The sequence below is a fragment of the Pollicipes pollicipes genome, unplaced genomic scaffold (assembly GCF_011947565.3).
Source record: "Pollicipes pollicipes isolate AB1234 unplaced genomic scaffold, Ppol_2.1 Scaffold_7261;HRSCAF=8764_pilon_pilon_pilon, whole genome shotgun sequence".
In the NCBI taxonomy this organism is placed as follows: Eukaryota; Metazoa; Arthropoda; class Thecostraca; order Pollicipedomorpha; family Pollicipedidae; genus Pollicipes; species Pollicipes pollicipes.
In genome coordinates this window covers 50661707-50675960 of record NW_023597054.1, presented here as the reverse complement: position 1 = coordinate 50675960, position 14254 = coordinate 50661707, and the positions used below count along the sequence as shown (strand labels likewise).

Here is a 14254-nt window from a genome sequence, read left to right as displayed (position 1 = left end):
GGCCCACAAATCAACAAAGTTCAAAGCCATTTGTAAATTTCATCTTGAGCGTGTGCAGTTGATCTTTAATGCCATTATAGAGCACATGCCGCTCCACTCAGCGACGATAACACGAGCCGCATCACTGGCCAATCGCATGGACAAGAACATGTACCGCTTCACTCACCAGGCCCGCGGCAGGTACGTGCTGCGCCACGCGCACAGCACCTGAAGAGCACGTGCCGTGCCACAGACCAGCTTGTGGAGAGCCCGTGGCGTACCACTCATCGGTATCGCACTCATCACCACATGTCTCATGTAACTCAACAGTGTCGTCGTGAGGACGTGCGCGCCTCTGAAAGGTCCCTGGAGAACGCGTGTGACAGCCCCCCAGTCTCCTGGAGAACACGTGCTGAAATGCTGAGCGGAGCAGAGCGGAAGCGCTGAGCATGAAGAACATCTGTCACTCTACTCACCAGTAGCGTGGAGAATACGAACCTTGCCGTTTACTTATTTCGCGGAGAAAACGTGCGGCACCGCTCACCAGTGTCGTGGAGAACACAAGCCGTGCCGTATACCACTTTTGTGGAGAAGACGTGCCACACCGCTCACCAGTGTCGTGGAGAACACAAGCCGTGCCGTATACCACTTTTGTGGAGAAGACGTGCCACACCGCTCATCAGTGTCGTGGAAAACACAAGCCGTGCCGTATACCACTTTTGTGGAGAAGACGTGCCACACCGCTCATCAGTGTCGTGGAGAACACAAGCCGTGCCGTATACCACTTTTGTGGAGAAGACGTGCCACACCGCTCATCAGCGTCGTGGAGAACACAAGCCGTGCCGTATATCACTTTTGTGGAGAAGACGTGCCACACCGCTCATCAGCGTCGTGGAGAACACAAGCCGTGCCGTATACCACTTTTGTGGAGAAGACGTGCCACACCGCTCATCAGCGTCGTGGAGAACACAAGCCGTGCCGTATACCATTTTTGTAGAGAAGACGTGCCGCGACACTCACTAGCCCCGTTGAGAACAGAGGCCCGGGCCTCAAGCAGGCTGTTGTTGGTGGGGAAGCGCCGGTAGCCAGTGTCGGGCGGCAGGTCGAACAGCGGCGAAACGCTGCGTCCGCTGGGGCCGGCTGAGGCACCGCACGGCTCCGCCTGTGCGCACATGGCCGCCGAGTCAACGTCCACCACCCGGTAATAGTACCAAGCTTCCCGTCATCCCTCCCCTCAGCGTCCACCGCCCGGTAACAGTACCAAGCTCCCCATCATCCCCTCCCCTCAGCGTCCACCACCCGGTAATAGTACCAAGCTCCCCGTCATCCCTCCCCTCAGCGTCCACCACCCGGTAACAGTATCACGCTCCCCACCATCCCTCCCCTCAGCGTCCACCGCCCGGTAATAGTACCAAGCTCCCCGTCATCCCTCCCCTCAGCGTCCACCACCCGGTAACAGTATCACGCTCCCCAACATCCCTCCCCTCAGCGTCCACCGCCTGGTAACGGCACCAAGCTCCCCATCATCCCTCCCCTCAGCGTCCACCGCCCGGTAATAGTACCAAGCTCCCCAACATCCCTCCCCTCATCGTCCACCGCCCGGTAATAGTACCAAGCTCCCCGTCATCCCTCCCCTCAGCGTCCACCGCCCGGTAACAGTATCACGCTCCCCATCATCCCCTCCCTCAGCGTCCACCGCCCGGTAATAGTACCAAGCTCCCCACCATCCCTCCCCTCAGCGTCCACCGCCAGGTAATAGTACCAAGCTCCCCGTCATCCCTCCCCTCAGCGTCCACCACCCGGTAATAGTACTAAGCTCCCCGTCATCCCTCCCCCCAGCGTCCACCGCCCGGTAATAGTACCAGGCTCCCCGTCATCCCTCCCCTCAGTGTCCACCGCCTGGTAACAGTACCAGGCTCCCCGCCATCCCTCCCCTCAGCGTCCACCGCCTGGTAACAGTACCAAACTCCCCGTCATCCTTCCCCTCAGCGCCCACCGCCTGGTAACAGCACCAAGCTCCCCATCATCCCCTCCCCTCAGCGTCCACCGCCGGGTAATAGTACCAAGCTCCCCGTCATCCCTCCCCTCAGCGTCCACCAGCCGGTAACAGTACCAAGCTCCCCAACATCCCTCCCCTCAGCGTCCACCGCCCGGTAACAGTACCAAGCTCCCCATCATCCCCTCCCCTCAGCGTCCACCACCTGGTAATAGTACCAAGCTCCCCGTCATCCCTCCCCTCAGCGTCCACCACCCGGTAACAGTACCAAGCTCCCCGTCACTCCCTCCCCTCAGCGTCCACCAGCCGGTAACAGTACAGTGCTCCCTGTCATCCCCTCCCCCTTAATCATTTCATCTGCTGCTCCCTGTACTAAGCGGGGATTATACATTCAATCCAAATTCATGCATTTTGATTCCGGAGTTTTTTTAACCACTTTTGCCTTCCAAAAGCCAAATAAGGTCAGTGCCATACAAACGCCATTGACGTTTTGCTTGCAAATGGTATCTAGATTAAAGGGAGAGTTCCACATTTTGATGGCGTTTTAACTGAAATAGCCATCTTAAAGGCTATTTGGTGCTGTTAACAACCCCACCTTTTTAAGACCTAAAACCATCTAGTTCCTGAGTTAAACGCCCGCAAAGATGAGGAGACTATTTCGGAAAGAGTATTTCAAGATCACCTTGTCATTCATGACGTCATAATAACGTCATTCTAATCCTGCTCTTTCATAAGACACGCGGGGTCAAGGCCAATACAAATATAATAGTCGAATCGCTCCTACCCGGCTTTCGTGAGAATGACAACCAGACTAACGGCCGTCAACCGCCTCCCAGTCAATGTTGCGCAAGGTATGATGTAATCAAACAGTCATGTACTGAGGAGCATATTCACTATATAGAGAAATGGTGTTATCCAAAACAGTCTTTTCGACCTAAACCAATAAAAAGTGGGCCAATAAAAAACAACAGCTGTAGTTAAGCTTGTCTCATCATATCTTACGCTTGCATCAATATCTTCAAATGTGAAACATTCCCTTTAAATCTGGATACGTCGGGAGATCTGAGGGTTGTTCGGACACCGACCTGCAGTGTGACCTTGTTTGACCTTATTTGACACAAATGCCACGACGTATGGATTTCAACATTAGCGATTTCACATAGAGGCCTACCTACCCTGTGAAATTGGTGTATCTCGCTCACTTAGCCTTTCAGACCTCGGTGTGGGGGGGAGGGTCTGATTGATTCTTCCCACAGTCCGGCGCGTCACATTTAGCCGGACACCCGGTCACGGTTTAAGACAGTCGAAGGCACATGTGATCGGCTTAAACCAGTCCTTTTCCCAGGTAATCCTGCGCCTGGAATCGATCCTGAGTTTTAAAGAGCTTCAATCAAAGGCAGCCTTCAAAGGCAAGGGATAGAATTCCCGCTACGGTGCTACAAACGGCAGGCACTGATAACCCGACAGTGCCAGTATCAGAAGTCAGAATAAACAGAACGGAAGGCACGCCCACCTCACCTGGGTAGCAGTGACGACCATGATTGGGTCGATGAAGGTCACAATCGGACTGGTGCTGACAAACGCCCCCGTTGTTTCGGCACTGGTTGCTGCTGTTCCTCCGTTTCCGTTTGCTTGTCTTTTATTACGGCCTGAGCCGCCATTACGTTGCGATTGCCCGCTTGATGCCTCATCGGAAAAATCACTCCCACCGTAATATGTGAATTCACTTGACCCTGTATAGTCTCCAATTCCGGCCCCTGATCCACTTCCATCTTCAAGTCCACTTCCGTACATATAGTCTCCGCCAATACTTTCATCAATTGCACTTGTTCCGGCATAGTTCCCACTTCCACTTTGGTATACAAGGTCCCCGCTTTGGTACACAAGGTCCCCGCTTTGGTACACAAGGTCCCCGCTTTGGTACACAAGGTCCCCGCTTTGGTACACAAGGTCCCCACTTTGCTGTTCGTAAAAGGTTGTCGCTTCCGTTGCTGCTGGTGGCGGCGTAGTCCTGCGAAGGAAAACAATTGTAGCGTACTAGCTGCTGGTGGTTTCGTATTCTTGCAGAGTAGAAGAGTAGCGGCACCCTTAATTATCTACCACCTCGCCTATGCTTATGAGCAGGGACATCTCAGAATTCCCTTATGAAGAGCAGACGTAACCCCAAACATTCAAAGCGTTACAGACAGCTTGGTGATACGAATGCGACACTTGGATCGCTATGGGCTTTGGTGTAGTTGAACCGTCACTTAGGTGGCCAGGTCGATGAACTGTGAGAAAATGTCACCTGCATGATCGGAGAAGAGCAGCGGTGGTATCTGGTACGACACGCAGCGCCACGATACGACTGATCGGAAGTAATCATATCCCCCTCCTTACTGGGGAAATGGCGTGATTTTGACTGCACTTGATGATAATTTGAGCCACGTGGCTATGTCCGAGGCCCGGACCCACCGCGCGTGACAGCCGCCACAAGCGGCAGACAGCTTCTCCGCCGCAGGATGGCGACATTCGTGACAGAAACATTGAAACATTAGGACAGCAATCACGGATGGAATGATAATTAGGGCTATCGTACTCGTCTGGTACGTTAAAATATTCAGCCATTAACTCTGGCCGTCGTCAGGAGTACTGGACTACAAAAATGGCTCGATGATGATTGGCTTTCAGCCAAGTATGTGTCACAGCCAAAATGAACTCTCTGGAATTACTGGGATTCGAGCCATAGCCTTCTGATTGCAATTCTAGCAGCCCACCAATGCACTAGGAGATCTGGGGGTTGTCCGGACACCGATAGGCTAACAGGGAAGGACATCATCATCTAGTCAGGGCTCAGGAGTCCGAAACACTTGACAACGGCCGGAAAGTGAACTGGCCCAAATGTTGGGTAAGTACCAACACAACATAACAGTAGCATAGCAGCAGTAGCAAAGGCTGCTACATTCGGGATACTAATAACTCGTCTCGGAGCTTCCGAAAAAAGCTATGACGGCAGTCATAACTGTTGTGCGGTGAAATATTATCTGGATCACTCCAAAATAGTCCAGAACATCGTCAAACGACTCCTATTAACAGCCGTTTTCGCGATGCATTAAGACATTGAATGAATCCTAAAAAGCTTTTCAAATGTCTCCACCAAGTTTAAGAATACACCTAACACTAACAAGGGCAATATTATTCTTACGCAATTCCAATGTAATGGACCAGGTAAGTCACATTTACCCGACTAAGAATAACTTCCAAATATTAACGAAGAGTCTTTATAGAACTTATTCAGCCCTGGGTTCACCCAAATCCTAGGAAAATACTAGGCCCGGCAATCGGCGATATGCCTTGGTCGAGAGCTTTAGATGCTGCCTGCCCAATCATTGCTTACATCGGTTTTGTGTGGAGCAAGGTAAGTTTTGAGGATATTTTCACTCGGACATTCACTTGGATTTTATTAAGGTATCTGGGTTCCGCAAGCTCTGTAAGTACTTAAACAAGCTCTGCAAAAACTGTGAGTAAGATCTGTAATTACCACATACGTATGAACAGGGGCCCTACAAGGGTATACGAATTTGCTCTATCTTGTCTGCGTCAGAGGCGCCACCCAATGTTTTAACTAAGTTACGAAAAGTGTCGGCGGGAAGAGATCTGGCATTATGCGTGTTAAAAGACAGACATCATATTGTGTTCAGCCGGCTAATCGCACTTTCATCAGATTATGCGTCTTTACAACCATGCTTTGAAATCTCTGCGAACGATTTCTAACCGAAGGTCACTAATTTAAGATGTGTGGTCAGAAAATAAGCTTGGAAAGTTTAAACGAAAGTCTTGCACCGCAGTCCTACGTGAAAATGACTGCTGTAATCGATGACACGCCAATCTCACGGATGACAAAAAACCTGCATTACAGTGTATGATATCAAATCGCATGATTTATGAACCACAGAATACACAGTCACACACATACAGACACACACACACACACACACACACACACACACACACACACACACACACACACACACACACACACACACACACACACACACACACACACACACACACGCACACACACACGCACACGCACAGGCACACGCTATATTACTGGCCATCAAATGACCATATTTTCTCCGCAGATCTTCCGAAGAGCAGTCATCATGCCACGTGCCAAGCTGCTGATGTTGCAGCCTTTCACCTCACTGTGAGCTACCCAAGAGGCGTGATGGCCAAGTGGTAGTGCCTGTGGCCCGAACGTGAGGGTCTGGGTTCGAATACCGGTTGCACCATGACCCCTGAGAGCTCATATAACCACTGCACTCACTGCACTCACTGGCCACGCCTAGAGCTGGCGAAGCACGTCAGCTTCACGTAAAAAAGTCCGTACCGAGCTCTCAACCCAGCCTCTCCTGCAGTTCAATGGCCAGCTGACTGTTCCCTCAACTGACCCGGTTGAGGCCCCATCTAATGCGCGGCGGCTCACCTCCTCTGGCCCACGACGGGCTGGAAGATCGGGAACCGGTAGGTGAGGTCAAAGGTCACGTGCGTGCCAGGCGCGACGTCTTGCGGCACGCCCGGCGGCTCACCTCCTCTGGCCCACGACGGGCTGGAAGATCGGGAACCGGTAGGTGAGGTCAAAAGTCACGTGCGTGCCAGGCGCGATGTCTTGCGGCACGCCCGGTGCCGGCGGCGTGATCTCCAGCTTCGGCTCGCTACTGTTGGGGGCCTGTGGCAAGTCAGGCCAGGTCAGGGCCGGCGATGTCGCCTGCAGTGTCGTCGCGCCGCTGCCGAGGCAGCGCAGGCCAGTTCAGGGGGGGGGGGGTCAGGTTAGGTCAGGTCAGCGCCGACCCCCTCACATCCATTTATCCATTATTAACATTTTGACGCTTTCGATGCAGATCCCATCATCTTGCCTGTCATAGTTGTAGATCATGCTTTGTCGAGGTCAGGCCGGCCGTATGCTGTGATAAGTGGCCGGATAAAATGGGCTCGTCATGACCGACTTGCTATAAAGGCTTCTTCAATATTCATTTGACAGCATAACACATGATGACACAAGTTTACGGAATATAATAAGGCCAGTTCAGTCGATATCATTAGGTACTTAAGCTATATGAAATGGAACCTGTTTTTTAAGTGTCCAGATGAAGTATGGTAGTATGTAGCATAGTATGTAGTATGACAGTATGTAGTATGTATTATAGTATGTAGTATGGCAATATTGAGGCAGTATGATAACTGTCATCAAGTGTTGTTCTTTATTCCGTGGTACCGTGCTTACTTTTAAAATGATGTAACGTGATTTCAAATAAACTATGGGGTTTGATATAATAAAATGGGGTTTGACTAGCGCCACCCGATTTGCCATTGCACGGGTCCCATCCACAAGAGCGCTGATGTGTAAGACTTAGATGCGATGTGTCAACACCTGTTGCACCACGTCTGCCACATCAAAGGTCAGTTGCACTGATGTATAATGACGATAAACGGATCATGTGTGTTTTTCATGTTCTTTAGGTTGTTTGATTTTCGAGATAGCGGACCTCGCTGCTTTCTTCATTTGGCAAATACGAAGAAACGTCCGCCAAGCGAGAAATAGGTAGCAATTTTAACATGGCAGCAATCGACAAACAGACCATAACTTTACCGAAAGTTAGCTTCTTTTGAAAAGATCCTACATGGTATCTTATGGGTCTCCTTAGTGGAAGAAATGCGACGTTGTGCCCACTGGCGAAGAAAGCATTCACTACAGCTAAACGTCATACAGCAGCAGGACAGGGCTCATGGTGGGCAACAGGCTAACCTCAGCCCCGACCCGCCATCTCTGAGGCAGGCTCAACTTCCAGCACATGCACCGGCTGCGCTTGTGTGCAGCCCTGAACAGCTACAAAGGTCACCTGCCTCCTTGTTAGTGGTTGGACCATTTGTGCTCTCTGTGCTCTCATGGGTAGAACGCCACAGATTGTTATGGGTGACAGGCGCTGATGCGGCGGTTTGCCGCACAACTGCAAGTCTGGGCGCACTAGCGCCGTCAGGTGTGCATTCTCGGCTTATCGACCAGTTGAAACGCCGAGCAGTTCTGAGGAGCCGGGCTGAGAACAGCATGCACCATAACTACCGAGCGAGCTCAACGCTTTTCGCTACTTGTGACAAAAGGGACGCAAGAAGGAATGCAGGGTTCGAAGGCATAATTTCATCGTATGCATGTGACTTAAACTCACAGAACAAGGGGAAAATTTCTCAAAGTTAATTATGATAAACAGCAAACCAAATCTTTACTGATATTTAGAGTCTAGTAATCCAAGAGACCACGCATTAATGCACGCCAAAAACAAACACGAGCCGTGCAGTCCTTGGTGGGCACGTTGACTTCTGCGCATGAAGGTGCGCTACGTTTGCGCTGCGCCCACCGCCGGGTAGATGGCGCTCAGATCGCCGTCGGTGAGCGTGAAGACCAGGTCCTGGCTGAGCTTCTCTTGATCTCTCAGCAGCACCTTCACGTTGAGCGTGAAAGTGTCACCCGGAAACCCATTGGTGAATACGCCAAAGCCTAATGTGATCTGGTCATTGACTTCTGCCGTACGCGGCTGCTCGCCTGTGGACAAAAAGACAGATATGCTGTCTTCATGAGGCATGGTTCGATGTCACTGCCCCAGATGGATGTGAACGTACCAGCTGATAAAAAAGCGCTGCTGTTCTTCAGTTAAGGATTCCAGTGAAATGAATATGAGACGGCATTATACCCTTGTTATGCAAGCACAATCACATGAATACCACAAAACAGTCTAGTCGGATGGGTTCGGGTCATTTGCAGAACTTGACCTTACAGTTGTCATTTACTATAAGGTGCGTTAACTTGGGTAATTTCTTGGGTCTGAGTCATCGCTAGGCAATATATTAATTGTCAATAGTGACCGATCCCGCCTCTCCAATCGCTCGCACTTAATGGAAATACTCCACATTTATAGATATTGAAGCACCCATCAAATATGATGGAATAAGCTCACTTAAAATTATTGGTTTTCTCTTAAGTGGAAAAGGCTGCTCTAGACAACACTGCCTATGTTTAGTGAATATGTTCCTCAATACGGTATTGTCTGATAACGTCATCGTACTATGACAAAACTGAACAAAACAAAACAAAACAAAACTGACTGAGAACCGAGTGACAGCCTAATATGTGGAAATCGTGCTCACAAACTCCAGATATAAACCACTCGGCAATTACATGTTTCTTAGCCTTGATCGTTGCATCGCCAATACAACTGCAAAATGTAAATGACGTTGCTATGGCGCCAGAATGCCGGGCGACCCTACAAAAGTCTCCCCGAAATAGTCCGCACATATTCGCGAGCATTTAGCTCAGAAACTACATCGGTTTGGTTCTTAAGAACGGCCGGGCTGTGGATTGTACCGAATGATCTTCAAGATGACTATTTCAGTTCAAAACTCCATACAAATGTGGGACACTCTCATAAATGCTGTACATATAACCAGGATGTTGTATAAACAAGGCGCTGCTGAAAGGCGTTATCATGTCATGCAACATATGATGCGGCCTCCATTTCTAAGTATGATACGGCAGGCTTCCACTGGGATTAAAGCTTACATCGGCTGCCATTCGTCTGCTGCAAATCCAAGGCGTAAGGCTTAAACTCCTTCGACTGGTGGGGAAGAGCTCAGCGGACCAGCATGGGTCTGAATCCGATCGAGAATGCATGCCTTGCTCTCTTAAGCCCGAGTCCAAGTCCTGACTCCAAGCAACTGCATTTCGAAGCCAAGCCAGGGCTATTCAATACGAGGACTGGGGGTGGGACTGTCAAGCTTCACCACAGAAATGCATCTAACTCAAAACCTGGTTTCTAGGACCTGGGGTCGGAGTTCGAGACTCTCTGTTCCAAACCCTTTTCCGTGTGGGCATTCGCTATCAAAATGCAATGTTTTAGTCACGGTCAACGTTTTCCACTCATGTGTTGGCTGTGACTGTCAATAAATGACAAACGACTAAAACTAGCATGAAGTTAACCCAAGAAATATAGTATTAGTTCACGCGGTGAGTTCCACTACATTTGATATCAAACGCCATTGAGTCGCTATTCAGTTTTTAGTCTGCGTCTCAGTTCATTACCAGTTTTAGGATACCTTAGTCTGCGTCTGATTCACGATCTTCATTTGGGGCTGCATATGGATAGGAGCCCGTGTCGACTGATGTTCTGGAGAAAACGTTGCCAACGTTCCGGAAATTGACGCGTTTTTGTCAGCTCGTTTGCGGAATAAGTCTGTGCTCTCGACTTCACGTCCAGAGTGGTCGGGAAACAAAGTTTTAAACCTAAACCTACCAACTGCCACTGATCTTGAATAACGGAACAGTAATCAACGAAAAGTATATGATGCATTTGGATATACTGTGCATTGTGACCTGAATTGATCTGAACACAATTTAGTCCACGTACCGCCACAGTTCAGCAGTTCGCCAAAGCTTCTCTGGGCAGAGAGCCGGGACTTGCCACTCCCCGAAGTGGTGAACACCGTCGTGTCATTGACGTCATACACGAAGGCGCCGCATTCCCAGAAGTTGTAGCCGATCTGCTGCGCCTCGATGCTCGACAGTGTGAAGATATCTTCCCGCTCCGAGGTGCCCGTGACCTGGCGCGCGAGGCAGGCGAACAATAAAGGTCAGCTTGTGGAACTGCTGTCATGGCGTGCGCTCAGAGAAAATGCGTCGAGGTATTGATAGTGTGCTCTCAGCTATTTAAGTACGACGTTTTAGAAAAAAAACTTAGTCCAAAGTGCTGATTGTTTGCCAGTCGCATGAAGACCAGCTTGCTTTGTCTTATTCCTCGGTGATGGACATGACTGATGTCGATGGAGGTTAAAGCATCGGCATTGGTGTATGTATGTTTTAAACATGTCTGAGTATGTTTTAACAGTGTTGTGTAGACGTGTTTAGGCCAGTAAGAATATATGTCATGAAACTAACACCTTTTTCAAGCGTTATGGTGCTTCCCTCTAGAATGAACACGTTTCGTGAAGCATATTGCGTCATGCAAGTACCCTGATAAAAGCCTTGCAACTCGAGCCGTTAAAAAATAATGAATGTTAAGTAATATGGATGCAAAACTATCGTATTGACTGCTCCATATAATCTCAGTATGCAATAATTGAATACCATCCACTCTTTTTAACATGTTGTCATTTTGATATTCTTAGGTATCTTAAGGTCGTTGTGAAGCGAGATCAGTTCCGCAAAATAAAGGTTGTTAAAGGGAGTGTTCCACATTTGAAAAAATTGAAGCAAGCATCAGATATGAGGAAATATGTTTACTTATCACAACTGGTATAATTCTAAGCAGAAGGACACTGCTCTGAGCAACACAATTTCTCTGTTTAGTAAATGCTCCTCAATGCGCCATTGTTTGGTTTCTCTATCGTATTCGTATATATATATATATATATATATATATATATATATATATATATATATATCGTATTACACAACATTGATTACAAGCCAATTAACGGCCGTTATGTCGGAAAAACGTGCTCACGAACGCCAGATATGAAGGACTCGACAATAACATATTTTAGCCTCGATCACCGCATGACCAATGGAGTAGCACGATTTGAATGACGCTATTATGTCGTCTGGGTGACCTTGAAATGGTCTCGCCGAAATAGTCCGCCTTATCTTCACGGACGTATAGCTCAGACACTAGAGGGGTTCGGCCTTGAGAAGGGCACGGCTATGAACTGCACCGAACGATCTTCAAGATGACTCTTTCCATTCAAAACCCCAAACAAATGTGAAACACTCTCTTTAAGCCCCCACATGTGCGAACTGCGGCATGAGACATTGATGAAAGCTACCCAGAATGTAAGCATTGAAACACAATGTTCAAAATAGCCTCACACGGCAGGAAAATCAGAACGCATCCGTCATTTTTTTGTACATGGACACTGGCAAGACGTTAAACTTCATTTTAAGGCCCGGAAGTGAAATAAGGGACCATTTGCGCACCACGGCGGTGCCCTACCTCGAGGCGCAGGGCGTCGAACGGGTTGGTGTAGGCGAGTACCACGTCCACCCTGTCGGCTCCCCTCATGGGGATGGCACCAGCTGAGGTGGCCGTCGTCTCCACACTGGACAGGAAGTCAAATGCCACCTGTCGATGAACGAGCGGTGGTGCACATCAGTCACGTGTTTGGCGTCTGGTCAGGGCACGCCGGGGCACCCCTGCCGACGAGCAGTGGTGCAGCACCAGTCACGTGCTTGGGTCTGGTCAGGCACGCCGGGGGCACCCTGCCGACGAGCAGTGGTGCAGCACCAGTCACGTGCTTGGTGTCTAGTCAGGGGCACGCCGGGGCACCCCTGCCGACGAGCTGTGGTGCAGCACCAGTCACGTGCTTGGGTCTAGTCGGGGCATGCCGGGGGCACCCCTGCCGACGAGCTGTGGTGCAGCACCAGTCACGTGCTTGGCGTCTGGTCAGAGGCACGGCGGGGAGCACCCCTGCCGACGAGCAGTGGTGCAGCACCAGTCACGTGCTTGGCGTCTGGTCAGGGGCACGCCGGGGGCACCCCTGCCGACGAGCAGTGGTGCAGCACCAGTCACGTGCTTGGTGTCTAGTCAGGGGCACGCCGGGGGCACCCCTGCCGACGAGCTGTGGTGCAGCACCAGTCACGCGCTTGGCGTCTGGTCAGGGGCACGCCGGGGGCACCCCTGCCGACGAGCAGTGGTGCAGCACCAGTCACGCGCTTGGCGTCTGGTCAGGGGCACGCCGGGGAGCGTCGGCATCAGCGCGACACAAAGATACACGTTCGGAACAGTAATGCGAATACCTGCTTACTGCATGTGAAGGATCGGCTGGCGCATCCCGAACCAGATGTGATAGCTCAGAACTGCCCGGTGTCATCAATCGACGCCAATCGATACTTTGCATGACCTGCGCCTTCACGGCAATGAAGCGGACGTGGAACTGCCGTCCGCGTAAAGTGAACTGCGCTATGTAACGCACACCGTACCTCGTGCAGTACAATGCAACATACGCTGCACATGTGCATGTACATCTGCTGCATACGCATACACGGTATGAGGGCTGCAAACGATTGACGCAGACCGCCAGAATTGTGTACTTACGTCGTCTTGCATGCAGACGTAGTTCCCTTGGCCAGCCCAGCCGAAGAGGTTTCCACCGTAGGTCACGGCCACTGACAGCGGGTAGGTGCTGCCCGAAGAGGTATAGCTCGACCTGCCGGTCGGAGGTCACATCCGTGCTGATTGTGACTGGTGGTGGTGGTGGAAACGCATCCATGAACTCCATAACGTCCAGCGCAAAGCTCAGATGGATGTAAGCCGTCACTGGGGCAAAACGTGTTCAGAAACACGCCGTTTGTCGTTACGAAATTGGTGTAAGCAAGTGCTTGCAGGCTTGCCTCGCTGTGCAACGCAGGTTCCACGAACAGTTTGTGTTTGCATTATTTCGGGATGCATTCAATACCCTTCATGGGATTCCCTGACCCACCCGACCTCTCACTGCCAGGGTGCCTAGCGGGAACTGGGCGGGATATGCTAACTATCAGGTACGTAGGCGGGCCATTAGCAAACCGACCATCGGCAGGCCGGTGTTTCGTGCAGCATCATGGGTTAAATCGATTGCAAGCATCACGGAAGTCGGTGGGTAGCAGTCCAGTCTTCCCTCGCCTTCTTCATACATGTACCTAACCAAGTGCATAAAGAGCTCCACTTGGTCCGCTTTTTTTAAAAGATCAATCGTAAGCCCGGGGGAGTGCATTAATTCGAACCTGAGATAAACGTTCCCCAACCGCTCACCGATTTGGCGCCACCTAGTCACGCGTCGATTGTGATGAGGCACAAGGGAACCGCACTTGAAAACCGCACTTGCGATCACTGCAAGATCTCCCTAATTTCACTTCTGCCACTTGTCAACGCTACTGCAATGTTTATGTGTTGTCACACTAGGCCAGCAAAGCCAATGAGAGTGCCATTTTACCATAGCACTGAACGTCGCTCAAAACTGCATTTCTTGGGTCCTCTCATTGCAATCATTGCGAATTATTCGTCACTCGATTCGTGTGGTTTCTCTGACACTTCTCAAAGCGAGGAGTTCGGGAAATGCAATGGACCGTTACCATGACTCACCTTTCTCGCTACAAAGAATGATTGAATGCATGACGGCTGCCGGACGCCCGCAGCAGACGGCGCGTGCGCGTTTCGTCGTTTTACTTGGAATGCTTGCCGCCGGCGATTGGGCGACCACCCGGCGACATTTTGGCGA

At 50.5% G+C, this 14254-nt stretch overlaps 1 protein-coding gene and 1 long non-coding RNA gene across 2 annotated transcripts in view; both read right to left on the bottom strand.

The window, feature by feature from the left end:
- Nucleotides 1-1046: 1046 nt before the first annotated feature.
- On the bottom strand, nucleotides 1047-6532 carry LOC119111845 (uncharacterized). The gene is made up of 3 exons (XR_005095629.1): nucleotides 6444-6532; nucleotides 3494-3986; nucleotides 1047-1141 (listed from the first exon to the last, which is right to left on the bottom strand). It is a non-coding gene; the product is annotated as an uncharacterized LOC119111845 (long non-coding RNA).
- Nucleotides 6533-6542: 10 nt separating this feature from the next.
- The window catches only part of LOC119111587 (uncharacterized), a 10652-nt gene continuing 2940 nt past the window's right edge, over nucleotides 6543-14254 (bottom strand). Inside the window, exons 4-8 of the mRNA XM_037235397.1 lie at nucleotides 13096-13207; nucleotides 11995-12123; nucleotides 10414-10606; nucleotides 8371-8555; nucleotides 6543-6686 (exon numbers count right to left, since the gene is read on the bottom strand). Coding sequence (XP_037091292.1) covers nucleotides 6543-6686; nucleotides 8371-8555; nucleotides 10414-10606; nucleotides 11995-12123; nucleotides 13096-13207 — 763 coding nt within the window. The remainder of the gene's footprint in view (nucleotides 6687-8370; nucleotides 8556-10413; nucleotides 10607-11994; nucleotides 12124-13095; nucleotides 13208-14254) is intronic.